The following is a 14,881-nucleotide window of genomic DNA, read 5'->3' as shown; positions in this document are numbered from 1 at the left end:
TCAATGTATGATTTGTAAAGAAAATGATATAGAAACACTTTAACAGACAATACAGAAACTGACCTAATTTTTCATCCGACATCTTGGGATGACCGTGAATGCAGTTACGGTCATCAGCTGTACCCCAGTGATAATACGATGATTTATAATGTCATTAAACATTGCTTACTATAGAAAAAGAAAAGTTACTGCGAGCAACTAAACCTATATCTAGAGTTTTGTTTTATTTATTATACCAAGGATTAAGTAAAGAAATGTTATAAATTCGGACGAGCATGGCGAGGGAGAATTTAATTACTTTTATTGTATGTCTTTACCTATGGTTTATGATGATAGTCAATTCGGAAAATCTCATCGGATCCACACAATATATAAAGCATAATTTGCAGTGTCAATTTCGAAAATGTTGTTTATATTGATAAATACTAATTACTCTTTTAACTCATCAGATAATGCAAACGAATTAAGATGTGTACGAACTTTTTATCTCTGTTGGTGGGCTATAATCCCTTGAGGGTATCATTAGGTCGATAATGAATACATAAGTCTTGATAAGATATATAACAAACCTTGTATTGACTTATAATACAAGCTGAAAACACATTAAGAAAAAAACGATTTGTTTTAAACCAGAGAAAGATCAGAAAATTTATTATGTTTATGTTAAAAAACGTTAATTAAATTTTCCTGAGATATATTGTTTATTGTCTGCGTATTAATAAATTGTTGTTAATGCCAGAATGAAACTCAAACTGTTCTGTAGAAAAATGCATAAAACATACGCTTCTCATCATTAACACATTTTGTTAAATATATTTTCCTGCAACACGGTTTGCAAAAGAGTGTTCATTTACAAACGGTACTAGTCATGATTTTGAATATTATTTAGTATATATACTCTGACGATTTTGTGTTTATCCTATATTGAATTATTTATCCGTACTGTGATCGTACTGTCATATCCGTAATGTTGTTATTAATATTGTGTATTGGACTTGGATATGGATCAGTTATACCCGAAAACCCGGATACGGAAGTTGAGATGCCACTTATCAGTAACGACGATGTTCCGCTGGTTGCCAAGTTGGATACAAAAAATCTGAATAAGGCAATAAAGACATACATAAATAAAACTATGGAAAAGACTGTTATGGGAAAAATGTCCGAATTGAAATTGGATATATTGTCTAAAATTAAAACAGGTAATTATGAATATCGTAAGTGCTTTAGTATGATATGACGTCACTTATGGTTTTGTAGAACTATTGTTCTTTCAATGGATTGAATTATCATGTTACCTATCATGTGTCAATATTATATGAATTGTATGTTATTCATCTTGATTGAATATTTCGTTATCTGACGTCATAATTGAAAACAAATTATCATTGTCTAACGTAATATTATAACCTCCCTGACTTTTAAATGAGTATAATCTTTATTGTCATAACACAATGTAACTTAACATGCTTAATAAGCCGAAAATTTCACATAATTAGAAAGTTCTTAAATGCAAAAAGAAGAACAAAGTTATACGCATTTAGTATTTTAAAATACTTGTTACATATCCATAGCATTAAATTTGTATTTTGCGCTATAAATTACTTTATAAACGCATTATAAACAAATATTGGTCATTGTTGAAGACTGTACTGTGACCTATACCTTTACATTTTCAGTGTCATTTGGTCACTTGTGATGAGAGTATTCTCATCGGTAATCATACCAGATCTTCTTTTTTTTTATATAAAAAACTATTAATATGTTTCATTAAGATATATGTTTTTTGTTTTGCTTAATCATGGCATTCCTTTTAATTTGTACGTTATTCTCGATTCTAATGTTTTCATAGCAGGCTTTAACCACGACTATTCTATAATCTTTCCACGTTCATACCGCTATCTAACTACGCTCTAAGCCATCACAACAACACCATGTTCCATATAAAACTGTTTCCTCCCTTCTTATTGTCATTGATACGTATAATTCTCGAAAACATTAAGGTATGCCACCAAAATCTACCAGAACTCGTGGGCGTGGTGGTAGGGGTAGAGGTAGAGTCAGAGGGGCCTCTGATACGAATCCGGATCCAGTATGGATGTCGGATCAACCAATTCATCATGAATTACAACGCAATGCTAATCTATCAAGATCATATGACGATATTGTATTGAAAAGTGGCAATGATACAGATGTGTCAAGCATGGTTAAGCTGTTGAAAATTAGGGATATGAGGTCCAAATTACATACAGATAAACAACAACTTGAAATAATTTATATATTGTATGTGACAATGACAATGAGCATGGCTAGAACTCGAAATGGCCGTAGTATGAACGTAGTCAGGTCGTACGACGAGCCTGATGAGGATGACATAAGCGTGCTAGAATCGTACTTTGCTTTTTATAAGCGTAAAATAAACGTAGTACAGTCGTAGTGGAAACTTTGTTGGGTCGCGGAGAGATAGTTCCGTGACCGTTGCGATCTTACCACGACCTTACTGCGCTCTCGGTACGCTTCTACAACCTGATTTCAACACGACCGCATCACGATTTTTTTGAACATGTTCAAAATTGGCCACGATCATGAAGACATCACCACGACCGTTCCACCACCTTACTGTGATCTATACGCTTACTATTGTTTTTACCGGATCCGAGTGATATTGGCGTACTAAATTATAATCCTGGTACATTTGATTACTATTGATCTCCTCCCTACGAAAGTTTACAGACAAAATAATATTTAAATATCAGTGTTGCACATTACCACTATATGTTTAACAAGTAGTAACGACTATTTCTTTTATTCATTTTTCCGCATCGCAGCGAGGGATGAATGAGTGCCTCCTGTCCGTCATTTTATATGGGCAACGTTTCTTTTCTATAAGCACACAAAAAACTGGCAATCCTAGAAAAATTATCTTAAAGTCCAAGTGCGGGGTTTGATCGATCTTACAAATTAAACTTTGACAGATTAATGATACTGCAGATACATTACGTAATGTTCTAACACACACATAACACAGTAAAAAGTAAAGAAGAAACACCAAACTTTAAGAAAAATAAAAAAAAAGTAAATGTTAATATATAACATACTTTGTTCAAAGAAAATGGTGAGTTAAACCTGACTGTTATCGTACTATATGACAGTTGTTCATATTTCCATTACAGTAAATAGAAAAAATAATGATCACCTTATACTAATACTTATACTAACCATTGATATTTATAACATTTAAACAGAATACACCATTTTGTTATACAGAAAAATATCCTAGAGATTGCGAAGATGTCAAAGAGTCAAAAAGTGGCATATACAAAATATATCCATCAGATATCCGTGGATTTGAAACATACTGTGACATGACGACCGCAGGCGGGGGTTGGTTGGTAAGGTTGATTTTAAGTACATTTAATTATAATTTACAAATTGAATAGTTATGAAAATCCGTTTACTGATGACAGCGGATATCTTCAAATTGTCGATACTACAATCCTGCACTCTTTTCTTTGGATGTGACGTACCGAATTAAACCAATTACGGAATATGTACTAACAGGATCAACCACATGCGTATGATATAGCCATGCTTATCACTTAATGAATGTTAAACCGTGTATTCTTCGTATATTATATTTAAGCTCTTATAGAAATTGTAGTTGTATTCTGACAACTTAAAGTTCTTTCCATCTTTGAATTTACTTGAGCGCAACAAAAACAAACGACGATGCAACACACACAAAAAGAAACTATAAGATAACAAGTGGCATTTTCCTGAAATTGCGTACAGTATATATTTAAGAAAGATGGTTGTTTGAACCTGATTTTGAGGCTGGCCAAACCTCGTGCTTTTATGACATTATGAACTATACAACTTAATTGACAACATTATATGACAGGAAGACAGTACAATTAAGATGCAAAACAATTCATGACAGAGAAATATTTAACTAAACAATACAATAGTACGTACATTTCGACATGCTAACCACAGAATTTCAACGAACACGTTAAACAACAGCACATAAAAATAACACAACAGAACTACGAACTGTCCGTCACACGACTTAACCAAAGCTAAAAAGTGACGTCACAGGTGAATTTCTAAAAATTGTATATAAATCAGGATTAGGTTTGTAATTATTTTATTTGATATATTTTATAACAATTACAAAAATATTATTACAATTAAACTACTCAAATGTATCTCTTTTGTCATTTCTTCCAAAATAAAAAAAATAACTAATTTAACAATTACATACAATGTTAAAATAATTCAAAAAAAGGATATTTTCAATAAACTGACAGTGATTATATTTCAAACAGTTTAGTACCTTACGACATATTCATATAATTACTGTTCATTTTGAAATACAGGTTTTCCAGCGAAGGCTAGATGGAAGTGTTGACTTCTTCAGAAATTGGACAGATTACAAAAACGGGTTTGGTGACTTGATAGGGGAATTCTGGTTAGGTAAGGCAGTATTTATCGTGCTTTACATCAATTAATAAAATAGACTGCCCTGTTTCCTAATATAAATCATTGGTCAGTCAAGTGCGTATATACTTTTAACTTCTACGCCATTCGCTTTCAATATAAATAATTCTTTTTAAAAAATGGGAAAAAAAATAATTCTCATTTTTAGGACACTGTCATCTTAAATACATTTATAGTTTTTCTGGGTATATTGAAGTTTCTGAGAATAATGTTGTTTATAAAGAAATTTAAGGGAATGAATGTGTTCGCAATGTCGTCAATGGGCTCCAAAATGTACTTTTTACCATAAACCAACTTGGCGGCGGAAAATCTTTTCTATTCCAAAATAATAATACATTTAGACCAATCAAAACATTGGAAGTATGATATATTAACAAATAACCAATTTTAGTTGTGTGTATAATTTTTAAGTTTGTTATTTACTACATTTTGGAAACCTTGCAATGCTATGATACTTCTGACGAAATAAGATTTAACCTATAAATCATCTTATCTACATTTAGGTAATTCAAGAATCCATGAAATTACCACAAAAGATGAATATGAACTGTACATACTAATGGAGGATTTTGAAGGAGAACAAAAATATGCGAGGTACAAGACGTTTTATATAGGAGACATACAGTCAAAATTCACCCTAGACATCGGAGACTACAGCGGAAACGCAGGTCTGTAACTTTTGTGTTCTCTCTAAATGATTAAGGGATCATATTTATAACCTACTTTGGTGTTGGGATGAAATTTAAGGGTGTCTTGTAAAAATTGATACATCAAAAAGGTATCAATTTTTATAATACTTTAGAGGGAATTGTATAAAAACAAAACTATACCAATTCTTCAGGCCTATCTGCAATATGCGTGCAAAAGATAACCAATTCACCAGGCCTTTTTTTTTACAATCGTGCAAGATAATTACAAATTCAACAGGCATATTTTGAAAATGCGTGCAAAATGTTAATAAATTCGTCAAATACATTTAATGATACTGTAAATTGAGAAATTATTGCGTGCATTTATAATTGCGATTTTGTTATTCAAGACTAAAATGGGATTTAAATGTTTGCAATATTGAAAGAAATCCTGTCTACTACATATACAAAATTTCAAAATGCAATTTGAAATAATTGCGATTGTAAACCTGTCGCATTTTTTGGCATAAAAAAACCATCGCAATTATTTCGCAATCTGAGTCATTCTGCACACATACTTGTTGCAGTAGTTCATGTGTTATATCTTAATATCTTGTTGGACGAAAGGACCTTTTCCAGGACGTCGTGCTTTTAGGCCTTTATATTTTGTGGGAATTAGGAAAACTTGATGACGAAATACATTTTGGGAACGGTAAATTTATAAAGCTCCAAATTTGTGTATCTATACTGAAGTGTAACTTCACAACATAGAAAGACACACTATAAAATGTCAATTGAAATGGCTTTACTCAATCAAAAGACATATTAACACAAGTAAACATGCATGTCAAATTATCCGTTTAGGGGTAGACGAATACTTAATTATCTGGAAAGTACCATTCGAAAATATTGGCCCTTTTAATTGTTGTCGACACAAGTTATAGTTGATATTTATAGATTCAATTTGTGTGTAATGTTATTTTAATTCGCAAAGAGGAATAATTAGAACAAAACAGTGTTCGTTTGGAATACTTACAAAAAAATATTTTTAGTCTTCTGTACCTTGCAAGGAATCATAAAGACTGTAGTCATTCGAAATTATAACAATCGCATTTTGCCTAATCCAAGCTTTTGAACTTTAAAGTAAGGTAAAGTATTCACTGAAGTTCCAGTTTTATTAATGGGGAAAAGGGGGATTAAACGGACAAAGCTCATATTGGACAAATTATAATCCGGTCTACATGGTCTATTCAAATATTTACTTGAATATGAATAAAACTTTTCAAACATATAATTGTACTTTTGTACCAATAACTTGAAGTTTTGTTGACATTTTAGAGAATTCTTTGGGTACGTCCAACCACAACCGTCAGCCATTTTCAACATTAGATAGAGACAGTTCGAGCAATTGTGCAGAGAAGTACAAAGGTGGATGGTGGTATAACGGCTGTCATCACTCCAATCTGAATGGACTGTATCTAAATGGTTCGCACAAGTCGTTTGCAGATGGTATTGAGTGGTATCACTGGAAGGGTTACAACTATTCCCTCAAGAAGACACAAATGATGATTCGTCGTCGTCATTAACATAATCATAGCATACAGATGACACTGATCCGATTGCCAGTCAACTTATCATAACATACTGCTCACTGTAACTCGGCATATATAATTTTGTTTCTCGTTTACAATGTAATATAAAAACTATAAACATTTTTATATCTGTTTTATAAACTGTATTCCGCATTAACATTTCCTAGAAAAGAGTATACATTTCTAGTCCAATATTGTGGTATTTTGTCTCACTCCCTTGTCAGTCTAACATTTTTTTTACAAAAATTCCTGTACCATGTCAAGAATATGACAGTTGTTATCCATTCGTTTGATGTGATTGAACTTTTGATTTTGCCATTTGTTTATGAACTTTCAGTTCTGAATTTTCCTTTGACTTCGGTATTTTTCTTCAAACTGGCTTTGCTCTATGTATATGATATTCTTTATTTAACTGACTCTGAGAGAAAAAATATTCCAAGGGTTATCTTTTTGATAGATTTTGAGAAAGCATTTGATTTCATATCTTGTTCCTTTCTTGAGGATACTTTAAGATATTTCAATTTTGGTGAATCAGTTATGTCCTGGGTAAACGCCTTTTAATAATAATAATAATAACTGCAGTGATACAAAACTGTTTCCTGTCATCATTCTTCATTGTAGAGAGAGGCTGTAAACAGGGGAACCTTTTCCTCTTATATCTGTTTGCTATGTTCAGTTGTATTAGGTATTTTAGTAAAAAATAGTAAGGAGATATAGGGGATATAGAATTTATACTGTTTCGATACATATAAGATGATTCACTAGAATCACTGGATGCAACTATGCGTGTTCTCCAATTTAAAGCCAAAATCTCGGGATTAAAGATAAACATAGGAAAACAAATTATTAAGATAGATAGAAAAACACATAGCCAGGATCTTTGTGTTGGTGTTGGATTGAAATGGGGCTCAAGTACATTAAAGGTCCTTGAAATGACCTTTTTAGTTGATCTAAATAAAAAAAATAGTTTGTATAGGCCAGTGTTAGATAAATTATACAGCTTTTGAAAAAAGTTTCAAGACAGTATCTCACTCCCTTTGAGAAGATCTTCATTTTGAAAACTTTAGTCATATCTTAATTAAATCGTCTGTTTCTATCAAATTGTTTGTGTCTATGTGTGTTGGTGTTTGTCTTTTTTTTTTTTATCTATTCATAGTCCAGATGATACAATGTTTCGTAATTTATCAAATGAAATGTATGCTTTTATCAGGGATAATAAACTAAGTAGGATCAATTAAGATCTTGTTATATTGGTGGTTTAAAAATACTTAATTCAAAAGCATTTATTCTGAGACTGAAAATTACATGCATAAAAATGCTGTTTAATTCAAATCAAAAGTGAGTGAGAATAGTCTTGATTGAGGAGCAAATTAATTGTATGATATAAGTTACATTGGACCCATGAGAAGGTCACCAAAGGAATTTCGGCAAGAGGTTTTTAATTAAAGGAAAACCTCAAATAAAAAAATAAATACATAAGAAAACTAAAATGTTTTGATAAAGATTTCTGTTATCCTAGCTTTATAGACAGAAGAAAATATTGAAAATTGTTTGTTCAAGTGTTTACTATAAAAACTTTAAAAAATAGGCAAAAGCTGAAATTTTGGACAGTGCAAGACTTATTAGATAATCAGGGCAAAATTATGTCACTTCAAAACTTCCAAGAATGATATAAAAAAGACAGCCACGTACCAAAACATCAAACACATTTGACTATGAACGAATATGTTTGGTATGTGTAAATGAGACAGCAAAGTATCAAAACCTCCAAAAATATGACTATAAATGGAAATGTAAGGTATAAGTCCAATGAGACAGGAAACTGCCAAAATAATCAAACAAATATAATTATGAATGGACATGTGGGGTATAATTCAATAAGACAGTAACCTACTGTGATATCGAAAAAATACATTAACTATGAATCGAAATGAGGGGTATAAGGCAATTGGGCAGCAACCTACAGGTACTTAAACCAAAAATGACTTTGGGTGGAAATGTGGGATATAAGCCAATTAGATATTTACTCAAACAAATATGACTTTGAATAGATATGATTGGAATAGGCTAAGTGGACAACAACTTACCTGTACCCCGAACAAATACAAATATGGTAGAAAGTATGGGATAGCTAACAATGAGCAACATACCAAAACATCAAAACCTTCACCAATCATTAATATGAATGGAAATGTTGGGTATAAAACAAAGAGACAGCAACCGACTAAAATATTTAACAAATATGATTATGAATGAATATGTGTAGCATGAGTCAATGAGACAGCAACCTATTGAAACTTCCATCAAGCATGAAAATGTAGGGTATTAGTCATGACAGCAAACTACCAAAAATGAAACAACCTGCCAGTAACTCAAACAAAAATAAATATAAATTTAAATATGGGCTATAAGTCAATCACACAGCAACCTATCATTTTCTCACACAAATATGCATATGAATGTAAATGTGGGATATAAACCAATTGGTCAAAACCTACCATTATCTCGAACAAATATGACTTTGAACGGAAAATAAAGGCAACATTAGTATACCGCTGTTCGAAAGTCATCAATCGATTGAGAGAAAACAAATTTAAACGTCACATAGGAAGAAAGTTGTCGTTCAATGTTTATTCAAAACAATTATAATTTCACATGGAGAATGGTGGTATACAGGGTTTAAAAATCAAAAGCTATGTTAGAATTAATTTCAGAAATAGACCGAGATTTAAAATTGTCAAGAAGTTCTTTAGAATTTTTAGAATCCACATATGGTTAATACCACTACGCGAGTAACTAATTTTGTGGTGTGTCGTTCAAAGTATTTTCAAATTTATAATAGAACAATAACATAATGACGGGATCTTTTAAAGTACAGAGTCACGCTATAAGAACCAAAGAAACACAAAAAGTCGCATATACAAAACACACCAGCAAAAATGAAAGATAATACAAAAACATTAACGAGATGTATAAGTACATAAAGACAATTCAACTATATTGATAATCGAAACACAAAGGGGCATTCAAGCACCTTTAATTCATATCATTTTCATTCTCCGATTTTAAAACAAGAAGATGTAGTATTACATGTATAATATCAAATGAGGCAACTCTCCACCACTAAATGACATAGAATGTAACAACTGTGAGTTCCCGTTCGGCCTTCAATGAACAAAACCAATAACAAATAACACATAAGCTATGAACGGCAATACTATTCGTTTGATCATATGTTGCTTACTTTATTCAAAAATCGTAGATAGGACAGAAAATTACTATAATTACCCTTTAACTTTACGCTCCGCTTGAAAGATGATGTTTGTTAAGTAAGTAATTTAATGTTTCATGAAAACTGTGTTGAACGCATTTATTTCACCGAAATTGATCAAACGTCGAAGTAAATAAACTCATCGTAGATACCAGTATTGAAATTTGTTACGCCAAACACTTATTTCGTCTAAAAAAAAGACTCATAAATGACGCTCAAATAAAAAAAAGTTAAAAAACCATAAAAAGTACGAAGTTGAAGAGCATTGAGAACCGTCAATTCCAAACGGTTTTGCCAAAAGAAATAGTTACTACAAATTCGTTATGTAAGCTTCATATATATTGACTTATATAAAGACATTGACAATAAAAGTGGGAAGAACACAAACCTTTACGAAAAAAATGGATAATTAAGATAAACTTGTCTTTACAATAATCCCGTCCTCTTTTCCGAGAAAGTAACTTCACCGAATTAGACTCATCAACGAATTTGCATTTAACAGGATAGACAATGGTGTCACGTGAGGAGCAGGATCTTATTATCCTTCTGGAGATTCAGTGATTTCTATTGATTGTTCACTCGTTATTTTTCTATGTTGTGTTATGTAGACTAGTGTGTCTTTTCGTTCTATATTCGTTTTTGTTTTGAATATTGTCAATTTCTTTTGAACTATTGAGTTTGACGTATCCGGATGATATATTTCACCTGTTTCGGGAAGCCAAATTAACAAACTCCTTACAGTGATCGTTTTCGTTCCGGAACTAAATTCCTTTAGAGTAGTTTGCGGATCGGAGCTGAAACTGCCATAATAATAACGAGGTTTAAGGACATTTATAACAGCAAACAACGTTACGCAACAACTGGTTTGGAAGCAGTCTATATTCCCTAGGTTTTAGTTTGTAACACGGATATGTTTTCTCTCAATCGATTTATGACTTTCGAACAGCGGTTTACTACTGTTGCTTTTATCCATGCATTGAGTTCGACAAACCTTAGACAAAATGTTAGAACTTTCCACATATCTCTAAAATTCCAAATCGGTTTAAAGTTTTCGGACTTATGTATCCGTTAATACAAACACAGACAACATCAGAGTCAATCGAATAATGTCGATAGGACAGCCAACAATTAAAGACAAAACAAAAGCACCTCATAGCAGTTTGAAATCGATCGTTTAGATATTAAAAGCAGCAGTTTCTACCATTATGTTGATCATGGTAAGATCGAGTCGCATTCAATCAATCCCAGTTCGAAGATAAAGGGAATGGTAACGTAAAAACCCTAAGTGGAACATTTTTCTGGTCATATTCTAAACCAATTTTGAAATTACAATCTGATTAATGATTACATCTCTGTAACTTTACTCTCCGCTCGTAAGATGATGTTCTTTAGGTAAGTAATTCATTGACTTATATAAAGACATTGACAATAAAAGTGGGTAGAAAACAAACCTTTACGACAAAACGGATAATTCAAATAAACTTACCATTACCAAGACAAAACAGAAGCACCTCATAGCGGTTTGAAATCGATCGTTTAGATATTAAAAGCAGCAGTTTCTACCATTATGTTGATCATGGTAAGTTCAAATCGCATTAAATCAATCCCAGTTCGAAGATAAAGGGAATGGTAACGTGGGAACCCTAATTGGACCATTTTATTGGCCATATCATAAACAAATTTTGAAATTATACTCTGATTAATGATAACATCACTGCATGTATCTTTAATCAATTTAAAAGGAAAATCGCTGTTGTACAATTGAAACGTTAAGCTAGCTTTAAAATCAGGTTGAACCAACCTATTTGCCTGTATCAAGTCAGGATAATGACAGATGAAAATCCTGCGTTTTAATACAACATGACTAGCATGGTCTACACATTCTGAAAACATTCTGTTATTGTCATATAACATGTTTGTTTTTCCCGAACAGACATTTCCTGATATCTTAAAAGAAGGAAAAAGGGTAATCAACCGTTTTTTTTAATAAAAGAAGGCCTAATTACAATAGACATCAATAGTTAAGATACATGCACTTGTGAACTATAAATCGTAATTTTATTTGTTATCTGATTAAATCGTCACAAATGCGCATTGTCATTTTCAGTTTTTATAGCTATTTTATACGGATTTCTGAAGAAATATAGTCGGTAAGGTAATTTGTTACACAGTGTGCATGTGAATTAATACGACATATACGGGTCTGTAACTGTCAAATGGGGATTCGAGCCTCGCTTTCATATGAGATATCATGTCCCTGTAGATACCAGTACCTGTGTAACTAATTGTGTAGCTGTTCATTTTAAATGATTTTTGTGACGCTATTACACACTACTTTAAAGAATCAAAAGTATGTTCATCGATATATTCTTTTTTCAATTATAGTACTCGTAAAGACTCCCACACTCGTATAATAGAACTTTTTCTCAGATTGAATAGAGAAACCTAAATTACACCTGTTTTGACCGTTTTTCTACTTTGTTTATTAACAAAAATTCTAAGATTTAAGTTTTCATTCTGTGTTTTTTGGTGAATTGATCCTTGTTTACTGTATAATGACACAAATTTAATATACAGTCTATACTGAAACATATAAAAATTGGTTATATACATATAAAAACAAGTTGACAAAAGTCCATGCTTATTTTGCATTTTGTAAGAAAACGATGTCTGTGTCAAACTATATTTGTTCATTTTCAAAAGTCAAATTCCCCGCGGGAACATCGCATGTGGCAGATCTGTAAATTTTACTTTTTTCAATAGATAGATATAGGAAGATGTGCTTTGAGTGCCAATGCACATTGTATATGAATAGAAAGCAGATTTTGGAGTTGTGAATGACATTTTTCTACATTCCTGACCGCCAAATTCACCTTCAAGCTTCATGATAACAATGGTATTTTCATCAACAAGATACGGAGCAGAGACACACGAATCAGTTGGAAATGTATCTAATGGAACATGTAAAATAGAAAAGTCAATACTCAGCTAAAAGGGCATACGTTTGATTAGAGAAAGATAACTTAGATACATTTAACGTTATGTCATATTATTATTTGATTGTCAAACCAAAAGAGAGGCGAACGATTAAAAAAAGGTCATTCACAAATGAATGAATGAATTGAAATTGATGTTTACTCAATGTTCATTAATCTATTATCTCGTTCAATTAAAATTGAAGATCTGCTGTACATTTAACATTTATTTGAAGTCAAATCTTACTTTATGTATCATTACTGAATATACAGAAGATACGACAAAAAAGCAGAAAGCAGAAAACATAAATCAACATACATGTCAATGGGTTTTGTCCATGGCAAATATGGACAGATACTAACAACATCATGGCCAATTCAGCAGTCGACATTTTCAATAATTTGCTCTCTGAAAGTCAAAATTCCTTTAACCTAATTACACATGTTCTGTAGTGGATATGTGCTCTATTTCATTTGCGTTAAACGAGGGGTTTCAATCTTAACACAATATCTCTGATCTTTAAAAAAAATCAGGATGTTTTCACAGTTTCTAGTTCTGTTTATTTTTATTGCGATGTTTCTTTCACATCGAATAATGTTAATATATTTCTCACAATCGGAAATCTGACATATATGTTTTTTGCAGTTTTTCATGTAATCGCCATACACCCATAATGCTTCTCAAATCCTTGTCTGACATAACAAAATCACAATAAAAATACATACAATATTCAAATACTTTAGCTCATGTCATTAACAACCTAAAAACAGGTACTTAGAACTATTGGCAAACAAAGTCCCTTGTCAAGTACTATCATACTATAACAACGATCAATAATAAAGTTCAGAGAATAATACAAATAATAGAAATCATTACAACACATTACCTTGGATCGTAGTTAAAATAAAATTGTATACATCCGCCTGTACCTTTAGTCTACATGGTACGTTGAAATATTTCCCTTTACAAAACCACTACGTCGATATGTAAATACAAAATATCATATTGTCAAAGATATCCATAAAAATACACGTATAGTGTGTTTGTTGAAAGTTAAAAATAACTATGATACAGATACAAAGTACAATTACACAAAATACTGAACTCCGAGGAAATTCAAAACGACAAGTCCAAAATCCAATGGCAAAATCATATGATAAAAGAAGGACGAAAGATACCGAAGGGACAGTTAAACCCATAGATCGAAAATAAACTGACAACACCATGGCTAACAATGAAACAAAAACCAAACAGACAAACAATAGTATAAATGACACATCATAGAAAACTAAATAAATAAGCAACACAAACCCCAACAAAAACAAGGGATGAACTCATGTGTTCCGGAAGGGTAAGCTAATCCTGCTCCACATGTGGCACCCGTCGTGTTGTTTATGTGAAAACAATTCTGGTAAATAATCTAATTCGGTAGGTCTCATCCATGAATGGAAATGGGATTGTAGTTACAACGTAAGGAACATATCTGATATCATTTGTGAAACAGTTATTCCATAACGGTCAACCAACTCGTGATGGCGTCCGTAAAATTTACGAAGGAATGATTTCAACTTCACCATTTGGAACTCTTGGTTTAATAGCTTCCTTGCATGTGAGCAGCAACCCTTTATCAAGAAAATCATGATGATAGGAAATGCAAACACGGGAATATCGTATCAATCGTATGTAGGTGCTACTGGAATGTTGCTACTAAAAAATGGAAAGTTCAAAATTGGAAAGCTGAAATCGTAAAGTTTTGTTTTCAAACACACCAACCGAATGCACAACATCCGTCATATCCATGACTTAGTACAGGCATTTTTCAAAAGTAGAAAATGATGGATAACAATCATTTATTGAAAGTCTGATTCAGTGAATACGCATGGCGAGGATGTAGAGAATGGTTTGTCTATCTA

General features: G+C 32.0%; 1 protein-coding gene and 1 long non-coding RNA gene across 2 annotated transcripts; one reads left to right on the top strand and one right to left on the bottom strand.

The window, feature by feature from the left end:
- Nucleotides 1-749: 749 nt before the first annotated feature.
- On the top strand, nucleotides 750-6,958 carry LOC139502473 (microfibril-associated glycoprotein 4-like). Its single transcript, XM_071291954.1, has 5 exons — nucleotides 750-1,202; nucleotides 3,268-3,392; nucleotides 4,380-4,476; nucleotides 5,004-5,168; nucleotides 6,468-6,958. Exons 1-5 carry the CDS (start codon nucleotides 968-970, stop codon nucleotides 6,713-6,715), a joined length of 870 nt encoding a protein of 289 aa, XP_071148055.1. The 5' UTR covers nucleotides 750-967; the 3' UTR covers nucleotides 6,716-6,958.
- Nucleotides 6,959-11,849: 4,891 nt separating this feature from the next.
- On the bottom strand, nucleotides 11,850-14,026 carry LOC139502476 (uncharacterized). Its single transcript, XR_011658856.1, has 3 exons — nucleotides 13,855-14,026; nucleotides 13,287-13,376; nucleotides 11,850-12,943 (listed from the first exon to the last, which is right to left on the bottom strand). It is a non-coding gene; the product is annotated as an uncharacterized lncRNA (long non-coding RNA).
- Between the last annotated feature and the right edge of the window lie 855 nt (nucleotides 14,027-14,881).

Source organism: Mytilus edulis, chromosome 14 (assembly GCF_963676685.1).
Source record: "Mytilus edulis chromosome 14, xbMytEdul2.2, whole genome shotgun sequence".
Taxonomy (NCBI): Eukaryota; Metazoa; Mollusca; class Bivalvia; order Mytilida; family Mytilidae; genus Mytilus; species Mytilus edulis.
The sequence above is the reverse complement of the archived record's forward strand: the minus strand, read 5'-3'. Positions and strand labels throughout refer to the sequence as shown.

Excerpts from the sequence above, each read along its gene's own strand:
- LOC139502473 (XM_071291954.1), top strand. The coding sequence starts at position 968 with ATGTTGTTATTAATATTGTGTATTGGACTTGGATATGGATCAGTTATA. Across the intron at positions 1,203-3,267 it reads ATTGTCTAAAATTAAAACAG|AAAAATATCCTAGAGATTGC; the intron begins GTAATTATGAAT and ends TTTGTTATACAG. Across the intron at positions 3,393-4,379 it reads CCGCAGGCGGGGGTTGGTTG|GTTTTCCAGCGAAGGCTAGA; the intron begins GTAAGGTTGATT and ends TTTGAAATACAG.